This window comes from Asterias rubens, chromosome 11, assembly GCF_902459465.1.
Source record: "Asterias rubens chromosome 11, eAstRub1.3, whole genome shotgun sequence".
Lineage (NCBI taxonomy): Eukaryota > Metazoa > Echinodermata > Asteroidea > Forcipulatida > Asteriidae > Asterias > Asterias rubens.
This window is the reverse complement of record NC_047072.1, coordinates 2,698,294-2,712,544: the sequence shown is the minus strand read 5'-3', so window position 1 is coordinate 2,712,544 and position 14,251 is coordinate 2,698,294. Positions and strand designations below refer to the sequence as shown.

Sequence of the window (14,251 nt, the reverse complement as noted above, 5' to 3'; positions counted from 1 at the left end):
CGAAATCCTGGTTTTTCCCCGGGTGTTTCCAGAAACACCCATGTACAATGCGTATACGGACGTAAATCATTAAATTAGGAAGTGGTTAGCTTGCCTTACATGCGTTCGTCCAAATCGAAATCTTTCCTGTGGTTATTATTAAGAAAGCAATGTGGGTTGATTATGTCGTGACTTTGTGTGTTTACAAAGTCGCTTCCTTATTATTAAGCAACACTGATTGCTGTGATAAGATTTTCACAGTATTTTTGCGCATTTACTTCCTTGTTGAACCAATGTCTGGGCAAAATTAACAGTCAACTGTTGTAACTTTTTTTGTATAAGGAGATGACTTTGCTCTGAAATATTTAACATGGCCGGGTGCTGGACAAGTTGGCCACTGTGTTCATCAACTTTCTACGGATCAATTAAGTTGAGTTAAAGAGAATGTATACGTTTGGTAATTGTCACTTCCCTGTCCCCGTCCCACGTGCTCTTTAAAGCCTGCCTCCGTTCTCCGTGATCCCGTCCCATAGCAACAGTTAAATAAAATGTGCCGTTCCCCTCCCTCCACCGGCCCACGTGCTCTAAAGCCTGCCTCCGTTCTCCATGATCCCGTCCTAAAGCAACTGTTCAATTAAATGTGCCGTTCCCATCCCTCTCCCCGACCCACGTGCTATAAAGCCTGCCTCCGTTCCCAATGATCCCGTCCCATAGTAACAGTTAAATAAAAGGTGCCGTTCCCCCGTCCCCCTACTGCCCCTTCCCTCTCCCCGTCCCACGTGCTCTATAAAGCCTGCCTCCGTTCTCTATGATCCCGTCCCATACGCCTCCCTGTCTTAATATTTATGCATGACGTCATAATTCTTACCCCAGGTGATGCTATGGGCGCAGCCACTGTGTACTGTACGCGCGCGCGGCTCATAGCAGCTGCGCAGTTCTTTGCTGCCATTGTACGCGCGCGCTGCCCATAGCAACAGTTAAAACGGCGCGCAAAACCCCACCAATTTTTGTGTTTTTTTTGCTCATGATTTGTTATTCACACACGCATACTGTCGTTGGTTGATATAACACAGGTTAACGCATAATATTCTATGATTCAGTCAGTTGCTAATTGTGTTTATGTGGTAATTATAGCCCAGGGTTTATAGGTCAAAGTTTGTATAATAGATTCCCTTCAGGCACATGGGTCAATGTAAACATTGCTTTATTCAGTCCTTTATTTGCATAATTATTGGGGTAATTCTGGTTAGGTCCAATTAATTGGTACAATCACTGAGTATTTCTTGTGACATATATTTTTGTTTCTATTTTCATTGTAGTTAATCTGTGTTAATCACATTGTCTAATGAGAAGAAGAAGAGATATTAAAGAAACCAATCACAGAAGCACAGCATTTTCGTCTTTGGCTGATTCATAGAGGATTGCACACCTCAAAGTCATCTAATATAAAGTTGTACTGCAATGTTAAACTCTTCTCTGGACAGAAGAGTATTTTCTTTGTAGAACATCCCATCACGAAAAGTTTTGTACTGCGACATACATGCACTAGCCCCTGCATCGTGACGGTGGTCAACTATATCATCTTCCAATTCATCAATAACATTCACACTAAGTAACTGCTGCTGCAGTGTTTCAAGTATGGGAACATACTGATAACTCTTATTTTCCCTTCTATCAATGATGTATTCCAACAGGCTCCACAACACTAAAGTTTCTGGGGAAAAATTGTTTCCGCTCATGGGCTGTTGCTAGAGGACCGTCATTTCCAAGTGCAGTGTGGATAGGGTTAGTTTTACAAACTGATTCTGTTAAATCATTGATAATGGTTGTATCAATGTTGCAGTTGTGCTTCTTCAGTACTTGATCTAATACATTGTGTACAACCGTTGAAGAAGCAGTGCAGACAATGTATTCCAGCTCCTTGACCAGTTCATCAATTGCTGCCCGTGTTAAATGCAGCACATTTTCCAACTTCATTAAAAGAGCAGCATTTGAATGCTCGATGGCTGATGGTAAATCTTCAACAACTTCATCATCATCACCACAATCTTCTCGGTCAAATTCAACATCATTTCCTTCACACACAAAATCTGTAGGTGCTCTTGTTACCACTCCACTTTTGAAACCTTCCACCAATGAGTTCTGACTGTGTTTTCGGCTCTTGTGTGATCTAAATGTACCAAATACATTAGTTGAAAAATCACAACCTTCAATCATACAGTTGACCGTTTCATAGCTCTTAAGATGCTTTCATATATGCTCAAAATAGGCTGCCTCAGTGACGAAACCATTCTGTTCACACACATTGCATTTGAAAGTTACATGTTCTCCTGGATCCTTTAAATTTGAATCTGCAACATGATACCTGGACATATGTGTTTGTAGAGCACTGCTTGTTTTGAATGAACATGGGCAAGAACGATACAAACATGGCTAACGATAATTGCGACCATAGTGTCCATGCTGCAATTTGTAGTGTTTATAAAGATTTGATCTTATCGTTGTCTGATATTTACAGTCTTTACACTCCCACATGACCAAACACTGAAAAACAAATCAAATAAAAGGGTCCAAATTATAAAACTATTCTCAGGTACAAAGAGATTCATTAATAGCTACCTCTCAAAAAAAAAAATAAAAAATAAATATTCTGGGCTTCCTTGTGTGTAGTGGGGATTTATTTTGCTGTTGATGGATTAAACGTATCGCTAGACACTACCCCCTTTTTCTTAAAAATCATAACAAATGTAATTGTTCCATCTACCCTGGGCCCTCAAACCGTAATACAGGTCAGTGGATATTTTGCCGGCACCGGTTTTCTGTTGGCAAATGTTAGTTTCACAGAGGCTTTCTAAACATGCACACTATGTACAGTACAGTCAGTTTCCTGGTTCCGAATCAGTTTTTGAATTCAGGTCGCGTTCGTCGCCGTTTCTACAACAACTTCAACAAAATACATCAAACAGCTCACCTTGGGATGTGACAACAATCACCAGAAACTTTCCACAGAAACAAACAAGTATTTAAGATGTGCCGACGGAAAAGACATCAGTTTCCGGTCAATTTACTCTATTCCGGGTCAGTGCGCCCTCTGTGTGCTTAGCGGGTGAGTGTTGCTCCCGGTGCGTTGTAAATTTTACTCGTTCAAAACAGCTGTCGGGTTTTTACTTGCCGCGTACGTTGCTACGGCTCAGACATTTTTAGTTTTTCATGAACCGGAACCGGTGTGGCGGTTTCAACTTTCCGCCGTGTTCAGTTTTCCGAATGACCAAATACGGTAACATTACGTCATGCGATGCCTGCGCACAGCAAGCAAAAGTAGTAATGTTTTAGTGCTGTATTGAGTCATCCGTGTTACTCTCCGGTAGCTGTCATGGCGGCGTCCACGAGAGCACAACGAGCGGCGAACGCGTGGATCGTATGAGAGAATTTAGTGTGGCACAAGCAGTGTGACCTGCTTACAGTTGTACGCATGAATACGTGTAAAGATGGGGCAAGAGAATGTGACTAAAGATGGGGCAAGAAAAGAATCGTAATAATAAACAATTTGGGGTCACTGAGAGAACTACAGTACTCGCCAGGGTACTCGCGGCTGTATTTTTGTCTGGCTACGTCACCCGGAAAACTGAACACGCCGGAAAGCTTAAACCGTTCCAACAACGTGGTGATATGTCCGGCTACGTCACCCGGAAAACTGAACACGGCGGGAGACTGAAACCGCCACACCGGCGCATAGTTTTCTGTCAAAAGAAAACCCAACTGTGATAATTCTATCGAACAAAAATTACCCCGCCTGCACAGTATTTGTGTCCAAGATATATTACACGTCTTAAGCATAATAATTTATTTTCATCTGCTCAGACGTTCAAATTGAAAGGTAAGAAATTTGAACTACTGTTTTACAATTTTTTTTTTGTTTTTTTAAATATCGCTACTGTCGACCTCCGGTCAAAATAGCATTCATCATGTTTTGAAATACCTGCAAAGCAAACCATTGTTGTCCATTATATCCACAGAGCTTAATCATTTGTGTTTATACTAAATAGGAATGCAGATGAAAGTGGATTCTTACCGATTTATCTCCGGACACACAGGACGTCAGCGGTTGTCCTCTGCAGCTTTTGCCAAATCATCCGGAATGCGCATGTGCGAACGGAAAGTTTTGTTTCAGTAACGAACGCGGATAAGTTACTGTTACGTAAAATACCATACATTTAAGTAGTTATAACTAACAACATGACAACTTTGTTTTTACTCTAACAAATTAAGTAAAAGAGGATAACATTAGAGTGAAATTTACATTTATTTTAACTTGATAAATTTTTTAGACAACATTCAAAATGTGTTCAAAACATGTTCGGGCTATTGCCCGAACAACTAACAAATAAATTAACCATAAACATTGTCATGTAGGTAAGGCCAGTGTGCACATTGCCCTCTTAGTTGTTTGCCCAACATTGGCACAACCGTCCTTCATGTATAACATGCTATTGTATTAGTATTAGAAAAAAAAAAATTGTCATTAGTCCAAAATGAATACATTGATGTTGAACAGTGAACACCTAATATAAAGCCCATTCAATTTGTACTGGCTTAATTAAAGTAACTTACAGCAAGTTGACGTAATGTACATTTCATTTGAACTAGAAAACCAGAGTAGAAATTAAGACAATAAAAATAGTGCGTGAGTAATAACAACCCAATTATCACCTATGTTATTTTTACTTAGTTTTTGTTGAAATTACAACTTATGTTCATTAAGTTTCTCAATTTTACAAAAATTTCAGTATTAAACACTAAGCCAAATAGAGTAATTGAATCAAGATATAGCTATAAGTACCACTAAATAAACGACCATAACTCCTATTCACTCAATTTTAAATGAAGTTGACTTTACTTGCTGATCAAGTTGTTTGAAATTGCATAACACTAGTATTAACAATTTTGTAAAACATGCGTGTTTTTTGCTTAAATGTATTATGTAAAAGGAACAAAAACTCGATTTTAAGTAAAAACAAATATTATTTTCAATTGAAAATTACTCAACACTAAAAGGAATTTTTTTGAGTGTGGATTGACGGCTTCTTCGCAGCAGCCAGACTCTGAGGCAAGTAGAGCAACCATAGTAGAGACTTCCATCAGAAGCTGGATGGACGGCGTCTCTGTAGCCAAACAAGAAGCAGTAAAGCCACCAAATCGAGACACTGGACACCTCCCATTAGAGTGAAGGCTAAGGTATAACTCCCGAGAATGTCATAGATTAATCCTATAGAAAGAAACAATAAAATTAAATAAATAGGCGGGAACTGTTCTTGAATCAGATCTGTTGAATCAAAAGAGGTCTCCCAAACTTTAAAGCGGCCGTGTAGTCATGACCCCAAGCAGATGGTGATACGGTGTGGAGTTTTTACTCCCGTGTACACTCACATGCATCTTTCGATCATAATGACAAAGCCCCTTTAACCATCTGTTGGAGAATGGATTAATTTATTACCAACGCTAATGGAGACACGGCGATGTTGCGAAGTATAAGCTATTGTTTAAAATGTCCGTTCGTAAGCACATTCGCTAGCATATTCTCCCCATTGGGAGAGTAGCATTATATTCTTATTTCACCTTGCACTTTTCACCGCCTAATGCTATTCTCACACTGGGAGAATATGCTAGCGAATGTGCTTACGAACGGAAATATTTAACAATCGCTCAAACTTCGCAACATTTGCCACAAATTCACCACGTTCACAAGTCATTCTGCACATCCTTACGAAGATCAGTCACTTTATGCTGTTATACGGCGAATATGCTATCGGAAGGACATAATTTGACAATCGCTCAAACTTCGCAGCATTCGCCGTGTCTTCGTAAGCGTTGGTAACAAATTTGGAACGTTCACAAATTGTTCCTCACCTCCTTACGAAGATCGCTCAATTTACAAACCGGTTTGTTAATTTCAGCGAATGTTGCGAAGACGGTCATTCGGCGTGATTTTCGTAAGCATTGGTAACGTTGGTAAAGCGTGCGTAAGCGTTTGCAACGTTCGTAAAGGCATTGGCAAATTCAAGCGTTTGTAAGGATTCGTAATATATTCGTAAGCTATTGGTAACGAGAGGGCCGACCGAAGACGATCGAGGGGTGAGACCGAGATGAAAATATTCACTATCCAACCGCCATTTTGGACGAATTCTACGCGCAGTTCAAATATTCATGTTCGCAAGAACATTCGCCACTCTGTGAGAGGGGCAATACGACGCGCTTCCGTACATTAAGCGAATGTTGTGAAGACGGTAATTCGGCACCGATTTGCGTAAGCATTGGTAAGCCATTGGTACTGTTGGTAAAGCGTCCGTATTATGCGTAAGATATTGGTAAGGAGAGGTTTAAGGACGACAGAGGACATAATTCACTATCAAATCGCATCTATTGGGCGAATTCATCGCGAATTTCAAACATTCGTATTCGCAAGATATTCGCCCAAGTGTGAGAGTAGCATAAAGCCCGGTTCATACTTCCTGCGAAGGCGAATGCGGAGCGAATTTTGGTGACGCAACAATCGGTACGCGCTCCATTTCCCTTTGTGAAGCAATAACATTTGCATCCCACGAAGCATTCGCAGGAAGTTTGAACCGGGCTTTATGCATACGTTGTTAAGGTTTGAGAAATGTTTTGTTTTCGTCCGTCCGAATATGAAAACAATAGTGGCTTCTTATAAAGCGATCAATTCTGTCACTATGAGACGCTCAGGGCAGTGGACACTATTGGTGATTACTCAAAATAATTATTATCATAAAACCTTTCTTGATTACGAGTAATGAGGAGATGTTGATAGTATAAAACATTGTGAAAACAGATCCATCTCAAGTGACGTAGTTTTCGAGAAAGAAGTAATTTTCCAAGAATTTGAATCCAAGACCTCAGATTTAGAATTTGAGGTCTCGAAATCAGTATTTGAAAATACACAACTTCGTGTGACAAGACTGTTTTTTCTTCATTATTATCTCGCAACTTCGACGACCAATTATTGAGCTCAAATTTTCACAGGTTTGTTATGTTATGCATTTGTTGAGATACACAAAGTGAGAGGACTGGTCGTTACAATATTGTCAATAGTGTCCAGTGTCTTAAATAATAACATACAGTAATTCCAGCAAGGTATGTGGGACTACATGCCCGACACAGGGAACCAACGGTTTTACGTCCAACTGCAGTGTAATCCACAAAACTGAGCGGCAAAATGCGCCCAATTTCTTTTTACCGTACGAGGGAACTCTAAATATTTTGTTTTACTATCATGCCGTAGCCTGAACATTTGACGTCATACTTCGAAGCTCGTGATTAACGCCATTGACCGGCCTCTAGCCGGCTTGTATACTCACCTTTGACCTATATTCATCACATTAGCAACAAGTATACACCAACATTGCATGCAAGTACATGCACATGCGCGTCCTGTATATATAGTAAACATGTACGTTTACCCAAATGGCATCATTGTATCCAATGAAATCACTGGTTCCGGGAAGCTGGCACCTTGTGGTTAAAGGAACACGTTTCCTTAGATCGGTCGAGTTGATCTTTTGAAAGCGTTTGTAACCATTTGTTATAAAATGCATATGGTTAGAAAGATGTTTAAAAAATAAAATACAATAATCCACACACATTTGCCTTGAAATTGCGTGACTTTCCTTTTAATTTGCGAACTAACACGGTCGGCCATTTATGGGAGTCAATGGCCGACCGTGTTAGTTCGCAAAGTCAAATATTTGACTCCCATAAATGGCCGACCGTGTTAGTCGACGAGGTAAAAGGAAAACCACGCAATTTCATGTGATACTTGTGTGGATCTCTATATTCTACTTTTAGATTACCTTTCTAATCATATGCATTCTATAGCAAACGGTTACAAACTCTTTTCAAAGACCAAAGACATAGGCCCAGTCTACCCAAGCCGTAGTTTTAAGTTGTTTTAGATGTGAATTATAACGGCTTCATTAAAAGTATTATTGTCCGTGGATGATTTCTGCGGTGATAATGTGTTCCTGTCATGAATAACTGTTTTGTGTATGATTGAATACAATTAACGTCTGATAACGCCCCACGCGGTACGAGGCACACAAACAAGTTTTGTCAACATGTGCAATTCAAAAGTTGTCTGATAAAGTACCAATTTTCGACTTGTACACTTACCTGGGAAATATAACGAGAGGGTCCTGCAAACACCGGCAACAATTCCAATCAGACCTAGAACAGATCCCAATAGATCAGCACCAAATGTCTCAATAATAATGACGTCAAAAAGCACCAATGGAATCGAGTTGAAATAGCCTAAAACGAAAGTAGACACTGTAATCGGCCAATAAGAAAGCAGCCAGGGATCAGCGAGATAGTATATGCAGCTTGATAAGAGTCCGATTCCTAGCCAGGCTGTGCTGCTGATAGCTGTGATGTGTTGAACCAAAGGACCTATGGTTACACTGGCAATAATTCTGCCGACTCCAAAAGTGACGACAAAAGTGGATGCTTCCTTTAATAAAAATCCTTTCGAAATGGTGTTTGGAACAAAGTATATGAGCCAAGCTGTGTACATCATCATCCATATGTTCATCATGAAGACTATGAGCCAGAAGGGTGCCGAAGAGAGTATTCTTTTCTTCAAAGTCTTACTGATGAAAGAAGAAACACTGTTCTGGCAAGAGCAACAACGACTGTTTGATGCAGCTGATTCTCCTTCAGCCGTTTCTTTTACTACAGCAACTGCTGCATATTCGTCATTACTTCGTGTTGTAGCGGGTTCTTTCATCAAAGCTCCACAGACAGCAATATGTGAATATACCCCTCCCGTTAGCAGCATGGTTCCCCTCCAACCGTAGACATCAATTAAGAACTGCGTCAGAGGTATAATGATGACATAGGCAAGAGAAGATCCAAGGCCTCCCAAACTTAGCGCCATTGTAAGCGAATCACTGAACTGGTGACTTATTGCCTCTCTTGTTACTATACTTGAAACACCAATTGCTGGCCCTGGTGGAGAAAGTGGTATTCAAACCTTAGAATTTGTGTTTTGTTAAACAGCTGGTGGAAACAATATTGACAATTTGTATTTTTTATTATTATTAGTTTTGGCATTAAATACCGAATCTGTGAAAATGATGGCTCAACTGGTCATCGAAGTTGCAAGAGTAAAAACGGAAGAAAAAATACACCACTGTTGCACAGGCTTCAGCTGAAGTATTTTATTTTGAGTGGGAATATACCTCTTTCTCAATTATAACGTTACTTCAGAAGGAGCCGTTTCTAACAATGTGTTAAACTTGAACAGCAGCTCTCCATTGCTCGTTACCAAGTAGGCCCAAGTTTTTACAATTATTTACGGTAATTACAATAGTGTCAAGTGCCTTTAAAACAATATCGTTTAAAACAGATTTTGCAAATCAAAAACAACAAATTGCATGTGTTATACTTATATCAAATAAATCTGAATCATTGGAGTCTAATTGTCACACGAGACAACTTTGAGGCAACCAACTGCATTGTATGCTAACCTTTCGAACCAGCAGGAAAACAATATTTGAACATTGAGAAGTGGGTGGCTTTTCTTCTATAGGAGATTGCCTGGAACTGGTTGCCTGAAAATTGCCTCAAAGTGACATTTTCCTGAAAATGGTGCCATTTCAAATGGAGAAAATGCAATCGTGCCATTGAAGTTTCAAAACTGAAGCAAACAGGCATGTACATCACTGTATAACTCGATATTATGGAACGCCAAAGAGGCATTTAATCATCGGTGATGGTCTTTTGCAACCGGTGATCAAACTTGTCATCGGTGGTGGTCCTATGCGATCGGTGATCAACTTTAGCAATCGGTGATAAAACACGATCGGTGGTCCATTTTAGCGATCGGTCATGCATATTCTCGACCGGTGATGGCTTTTTGCGATCGGTGGTCAACTTTAGTGATCGGTGATGGCTTTTGGCAATCGGTCAACTTTAGGGATCGGTGATGGATTTGTGCATTCGGTCAACTTTGGTGGTGGCTTTTTGCAATCGGTGGTCAACTTCAGGGATCGGTGGTGGCTTGTTGCAATCGGTCAACTTTTGCAACCGGTGTCGGAATTTTCGTACATGTATATCCGAATTTTGCGTCCGGTCGGTGCAGGCCTACTTCAAAACCTATTTGTATGATTGTGTAGATTGTGGATATTAATTGTTGTTATTTTCTACAATCCCGGCCAAATCTCGTTGGGCCCCCCTGCCCCTTTCAATGTTGGTTCCATTTGCCGACTGTGTTCCGAATTACAGTTTTCATTTGCCGACTGTGTTCCGAATTACAGTTTCCATTTGCCGACTGTGTTCCGAATTACAGTTTACATTTGCCGACTGTGTTCCGAATTACAGTCAACATTGAGCGGGGGGGGGGGGGGGCGGGCAAATGTTTTGAATGTGAATGGGAATGGGAAGTGCACAGGGAACTGTTGTATCAGGAAAGGGTGGCCCAAGCATTTTGGCCGGGATTGTAGTTCACACCACCATGGATGAATAAATTACACGCAGCGGGTTAACTGACTTGCGAAACATTTATAATTTATGAAGCCCTCAATCATAGCAAAAGACCACGGAACAGCTTTGTGCTCGTGCACAAACACCCAATGTCTAGTTAATTAATTATTGTAATATTTTTAAAGACTTTGAAGTATGTTGCAAATCAGCGGTATGCTGCGATGACATTTTAAAATAAATGAACCAAATAAAGGGACACACCGGCTCACCGTTTACGCAATTAAGGGGTGAAGAATCATAAATAATGTTTTATAGATGGTTGCTGTAAAAAAAAATCATCAAAATGTTACGTATTTAGCGAAAAAAAAAACACAAAAAAAAAACAACGCGGTAAAAGGCCAGCGTGTACGTGTTTCCAGCCGTTGCAACTGTCAAATCTTCGTGACATGGTCGCACAATGTTGTAAGTAGACTGGTGCTTTGTTTATAGCAACGTTTTACATGACGCAGCATAAGGATCCAGTCTATCCAGACAACCAGGATCCAGTCTATCCATACAACCAGCATAAACAGATCAGGCAAATCCTTCGACGATGGAGGTAGACCTTCGTGCTTCGCGTACATCCAAAGATCGTCACGAAGAACACAAAGAAACTAACCCAGAATATGATGGGACAGGGACAGGTAAATAAAGCATTACTGGCCCCGATAAACTAGGCATACTACCGCACAGCCATGATGCAGTTTGGAATGCGATCGTGGCGTTATGTGCTCCCGACGTGCCAGGACCCAATTTCATAATGCCTTTATAGTGGCACAAAATTTGCCTAGCACAAAATAGTATTGCAAAGCTGAAACTGATTACCAGCCAAATTTTAATTAAATTTTAAAACTTTTGGCTGGTGCCCGACTAAATTTTTAAACAGTAAAGAAAATTTGTAAGCAGTATTTTCTGCTAAACAGATGAAACTGATCAATGGGCCCGGTTCACAGTGAAATATTTGTTTATCTCGGTGGGGGGGGGGGGAGAGTGCATCTTGAGGGATTCAAAAGCGTCCTTGTGAGAATGTATTTTGAAACGTAAGCGTTGCTGCAAATCTTGAAACGTAAGCCCAGCCTGACTCGGGATTGAAAGCATACCTTTTGATTATAACGTAACTGGAACCTAAACCTTTGATTGTATAAGCGTAGCTGAGTAGCTGCGTAGCTTGAAACGTAACCATTTCTTTTGGAACGTAACCATATTTTTGGATCGTAAGCATAGGTTGGTACTTAAGCGTAGCTGGATATTTTGGAACGTAGACGTAGCTGCGGTTGAAACGTATGCCTAGCTTGACTCGGGATTAAAGGCGTACCTTTTGATTATAGCGTAACTGGAACCTAATGGTATATTGGATTAAGCGTAGCTGAGAAGCTGTGTAGCTTGGAACATAACCAAATCTTTTGGAACGTAACCATATTCTGTGGAACGTAACCATATCTTGGAACGTAAGCGTAGATGGGTATTTTGGAACGTAAACGTAGCTGCGTATGGATTGAAGCGTTTAACTTTACTTAGGATTGAAAGCGTACCTTGTGTTATTATAGCGTAACTTGAAGGAAGGTGAGCAAAACTTGGAATGTAAGCGTAGCTGTGTAGCTTAGAACGTAACCTTATCTTGTGGAACGTAAGCATATCTTGGAACGTAAGCGTAGCTTGACTCGAGCTTAATAACGTACCTGTAGATATTATAGCGTAACTCATTTGAAGGAACGTAAGCTTAGCTGAGTATCTGCGTAGATCGGAACAGAAACAAATAATACCTCAATAATCTAAAAAATAACACTTCGTTCACAGAATTAAAAAACAATATTTTTTTGACAAAATAATTCTTTGATGATTTTTCTTCTTCATTATTTTTGTTGCAAAAAGCCATCACCGATCCCTAAAGTTGACCGATTGCAAAAAGCCATGACCGATCCCTAAAGTTGACCGATTGCAAAAAGCCATCACCGATCCCTAAAGTTGACCGATTGCAAAAAGCCACCACCGATCCCTAAAGTTCACCGATTGCAAAAAGCCACCACCGTTCCGTAAAGTTGACCGACTGCAAAAAGCCACCACCGATCCCTAACGTTGACCGATTGCAAAAAGCCACCACCGATCCCTAAAGTTGACCGATTGCAAAAAGCCACCACCGATCACTAAAGTTGACCACCGATTGCAAAAAGCCATCAACGGTCGTGAATATGCATGACCGATCGCGAAAATGGACCACCGATCGTGTTTTATCACCGATTGCTAAAGTTGATCACCGATCGCATAGGACCACCACCGATGACAAATTTGATCACCGGTTGCAAAAGACCATCACCGATGATTAAATGCCTCTTTGGCGTCCCATACGATATAACACCATAATGTTGCACACAGTACAAATCAAACTTCACTTTTGAAACAAACAAAATCGGATCTCTATCTTACCGGCAAATAAAGTTAGGAGGATCGCTATCTGATATAAACTGGATGCAAACGAAGAGGCTATCAATGACCCACCTACAAGTACACCACTCACAGTGACCACAGCTCGCAATCCAAATTTATTTCGTAATGGAGAGGCACAAATACCTGTAAAAAATAAAGTATTGTTTTTCTAGTATAAGAACATATTTTGTTAACAAGACTGAACAACCATTTTATAACTGGTCACCACTTACTAGTTGGTGATAGCCAGGTTAAATGAACGATTTTTACGTCATGTATTGTCCATGTATACGTGTTGGACGTGTCGTGGCCGAGCGGTGAGACCATGGCACGAATTCAAACTATGGTGTTTCTGTTCAGCAGAGTGTTGGTTCTAGTCCCAGCCATGACACCTGTGTCCTTAAGAAATACACTTAACCATTGCTTCGTCCGTCGGATGGGACGTAAAGCCGTTTGTCTCATGTGATGTGTAACACACTTACACATAACCCATTGCACGTTTTATTATGATTATTTATATGTATAGAAATATTACCACTTTTCCTTGGAAACACGGACAAAAAACACTACAAAACTCTGGCACTTAAGTAAACAAAACTATTATAAACACTGAATACATGTAAAATACAAGTCTTTCGCAAGAAAACACCTGCAATACTACCACAATCATAACCAAGCTTTACATTTACATGTTTACAAAAAGACAAATTTAAAACACTGGCAGCCAAATACAATACCAAAATCATGTCTTCAGAAGAAAACACTGCAAAGAAGCACAACCAACAAAATAATTTAACATATTCGCAAGTAACACTGGCACTAATACTACAGTAAACAAACAGATAAATACTGTCTTCAGAAAGCACATGTCACGCAATGAAGACTTTAACATTAATATAACAATTGCACATGTCTCCACATTCATGTACATGTACGTACTTGAACATGTCTCGACATAAGTTATTTGAAATAATGCTTGGCAATTGGACCTATCTCTAGCATGCAGCTTACCTGAACACTCTATACTGGCGTCTATAATAGCAATCATCCATCCTACTAACCAAGTCGAAGCGTTGAATTGTTCTTGTAGGGTGGGTAACATCACAGCAAGGCCCTTAATCAGACCAATCCATACCATCCAAGTTGAGAATAAACCCATAACAGCAAGCCACCCGTTACGGCCGCCATCTTTAAAGGCTTTCGCAATCCAATCTACACTTTTGGAAATGCGTTCCATTTTTGGTTATCCAATTATTTTTAAATGGTTATCCTCAAAAGAAACCTGCAGTTACCGCAGAGGAAAGTATGATGTTTG

General features: G+C 40.2%; 1 protein-coding gene across 1 annotated transcript; it reads right to left on the bottom strand.

The window, feature by feature from the left end:
• Nucleotides 1–8,351: 8,351 nt before the first annotated feature.
• On the bottom strand, nucleotides 8,352–14,251 carry LOC117296623 (monocarboxylate transporter 11-like). The gene is made up of 4 exons (XM_033779645.1): nucleotides 13,948–14,251; nucleotides 12,937–13,080; nucleotides 8,562–8,997; nucleotides 8,352–8,415 (listed from the first exon to the last, which is right to left on the bottom strand). Exons 1-4 carry the CDS (start codon nucleotides 14,171–14,173, stop codon nucleotides 8,352–8,354), a joined length of 870 nt encoding a protein of 289 aa, XP_033635536.1. The 5' UTR covers nucleotides 14,174–14,251.

What these genes read in the sequence shown, in the direction of transcription:
- LOC117296623 (XM_033779645.1), bottom strand. Translation starts at nt 14,173, where the DNA reads ATGGAACGCATTTCCAAAAGTGTAGATTGGATTGCGAAAGCCTTTAAA. An exon ending in CCTCCTAACTTTATTTGCCG is followed by an intron (nt 8,998 to 12,936) that starts GTAAGATAGAGA and finishes TTTCTCCACCAG; the next exon opens with GGCCAGCAATTGGTGTTTCA. An exon ending in ATGAACATATGGATGATGAT is followed by an intron (nt 8,416 to 8,561) that starts GTACACAGCTTG and finishes AACACATCACAG; the next exon opens with CTATCAGCAGCACAGCCTGG.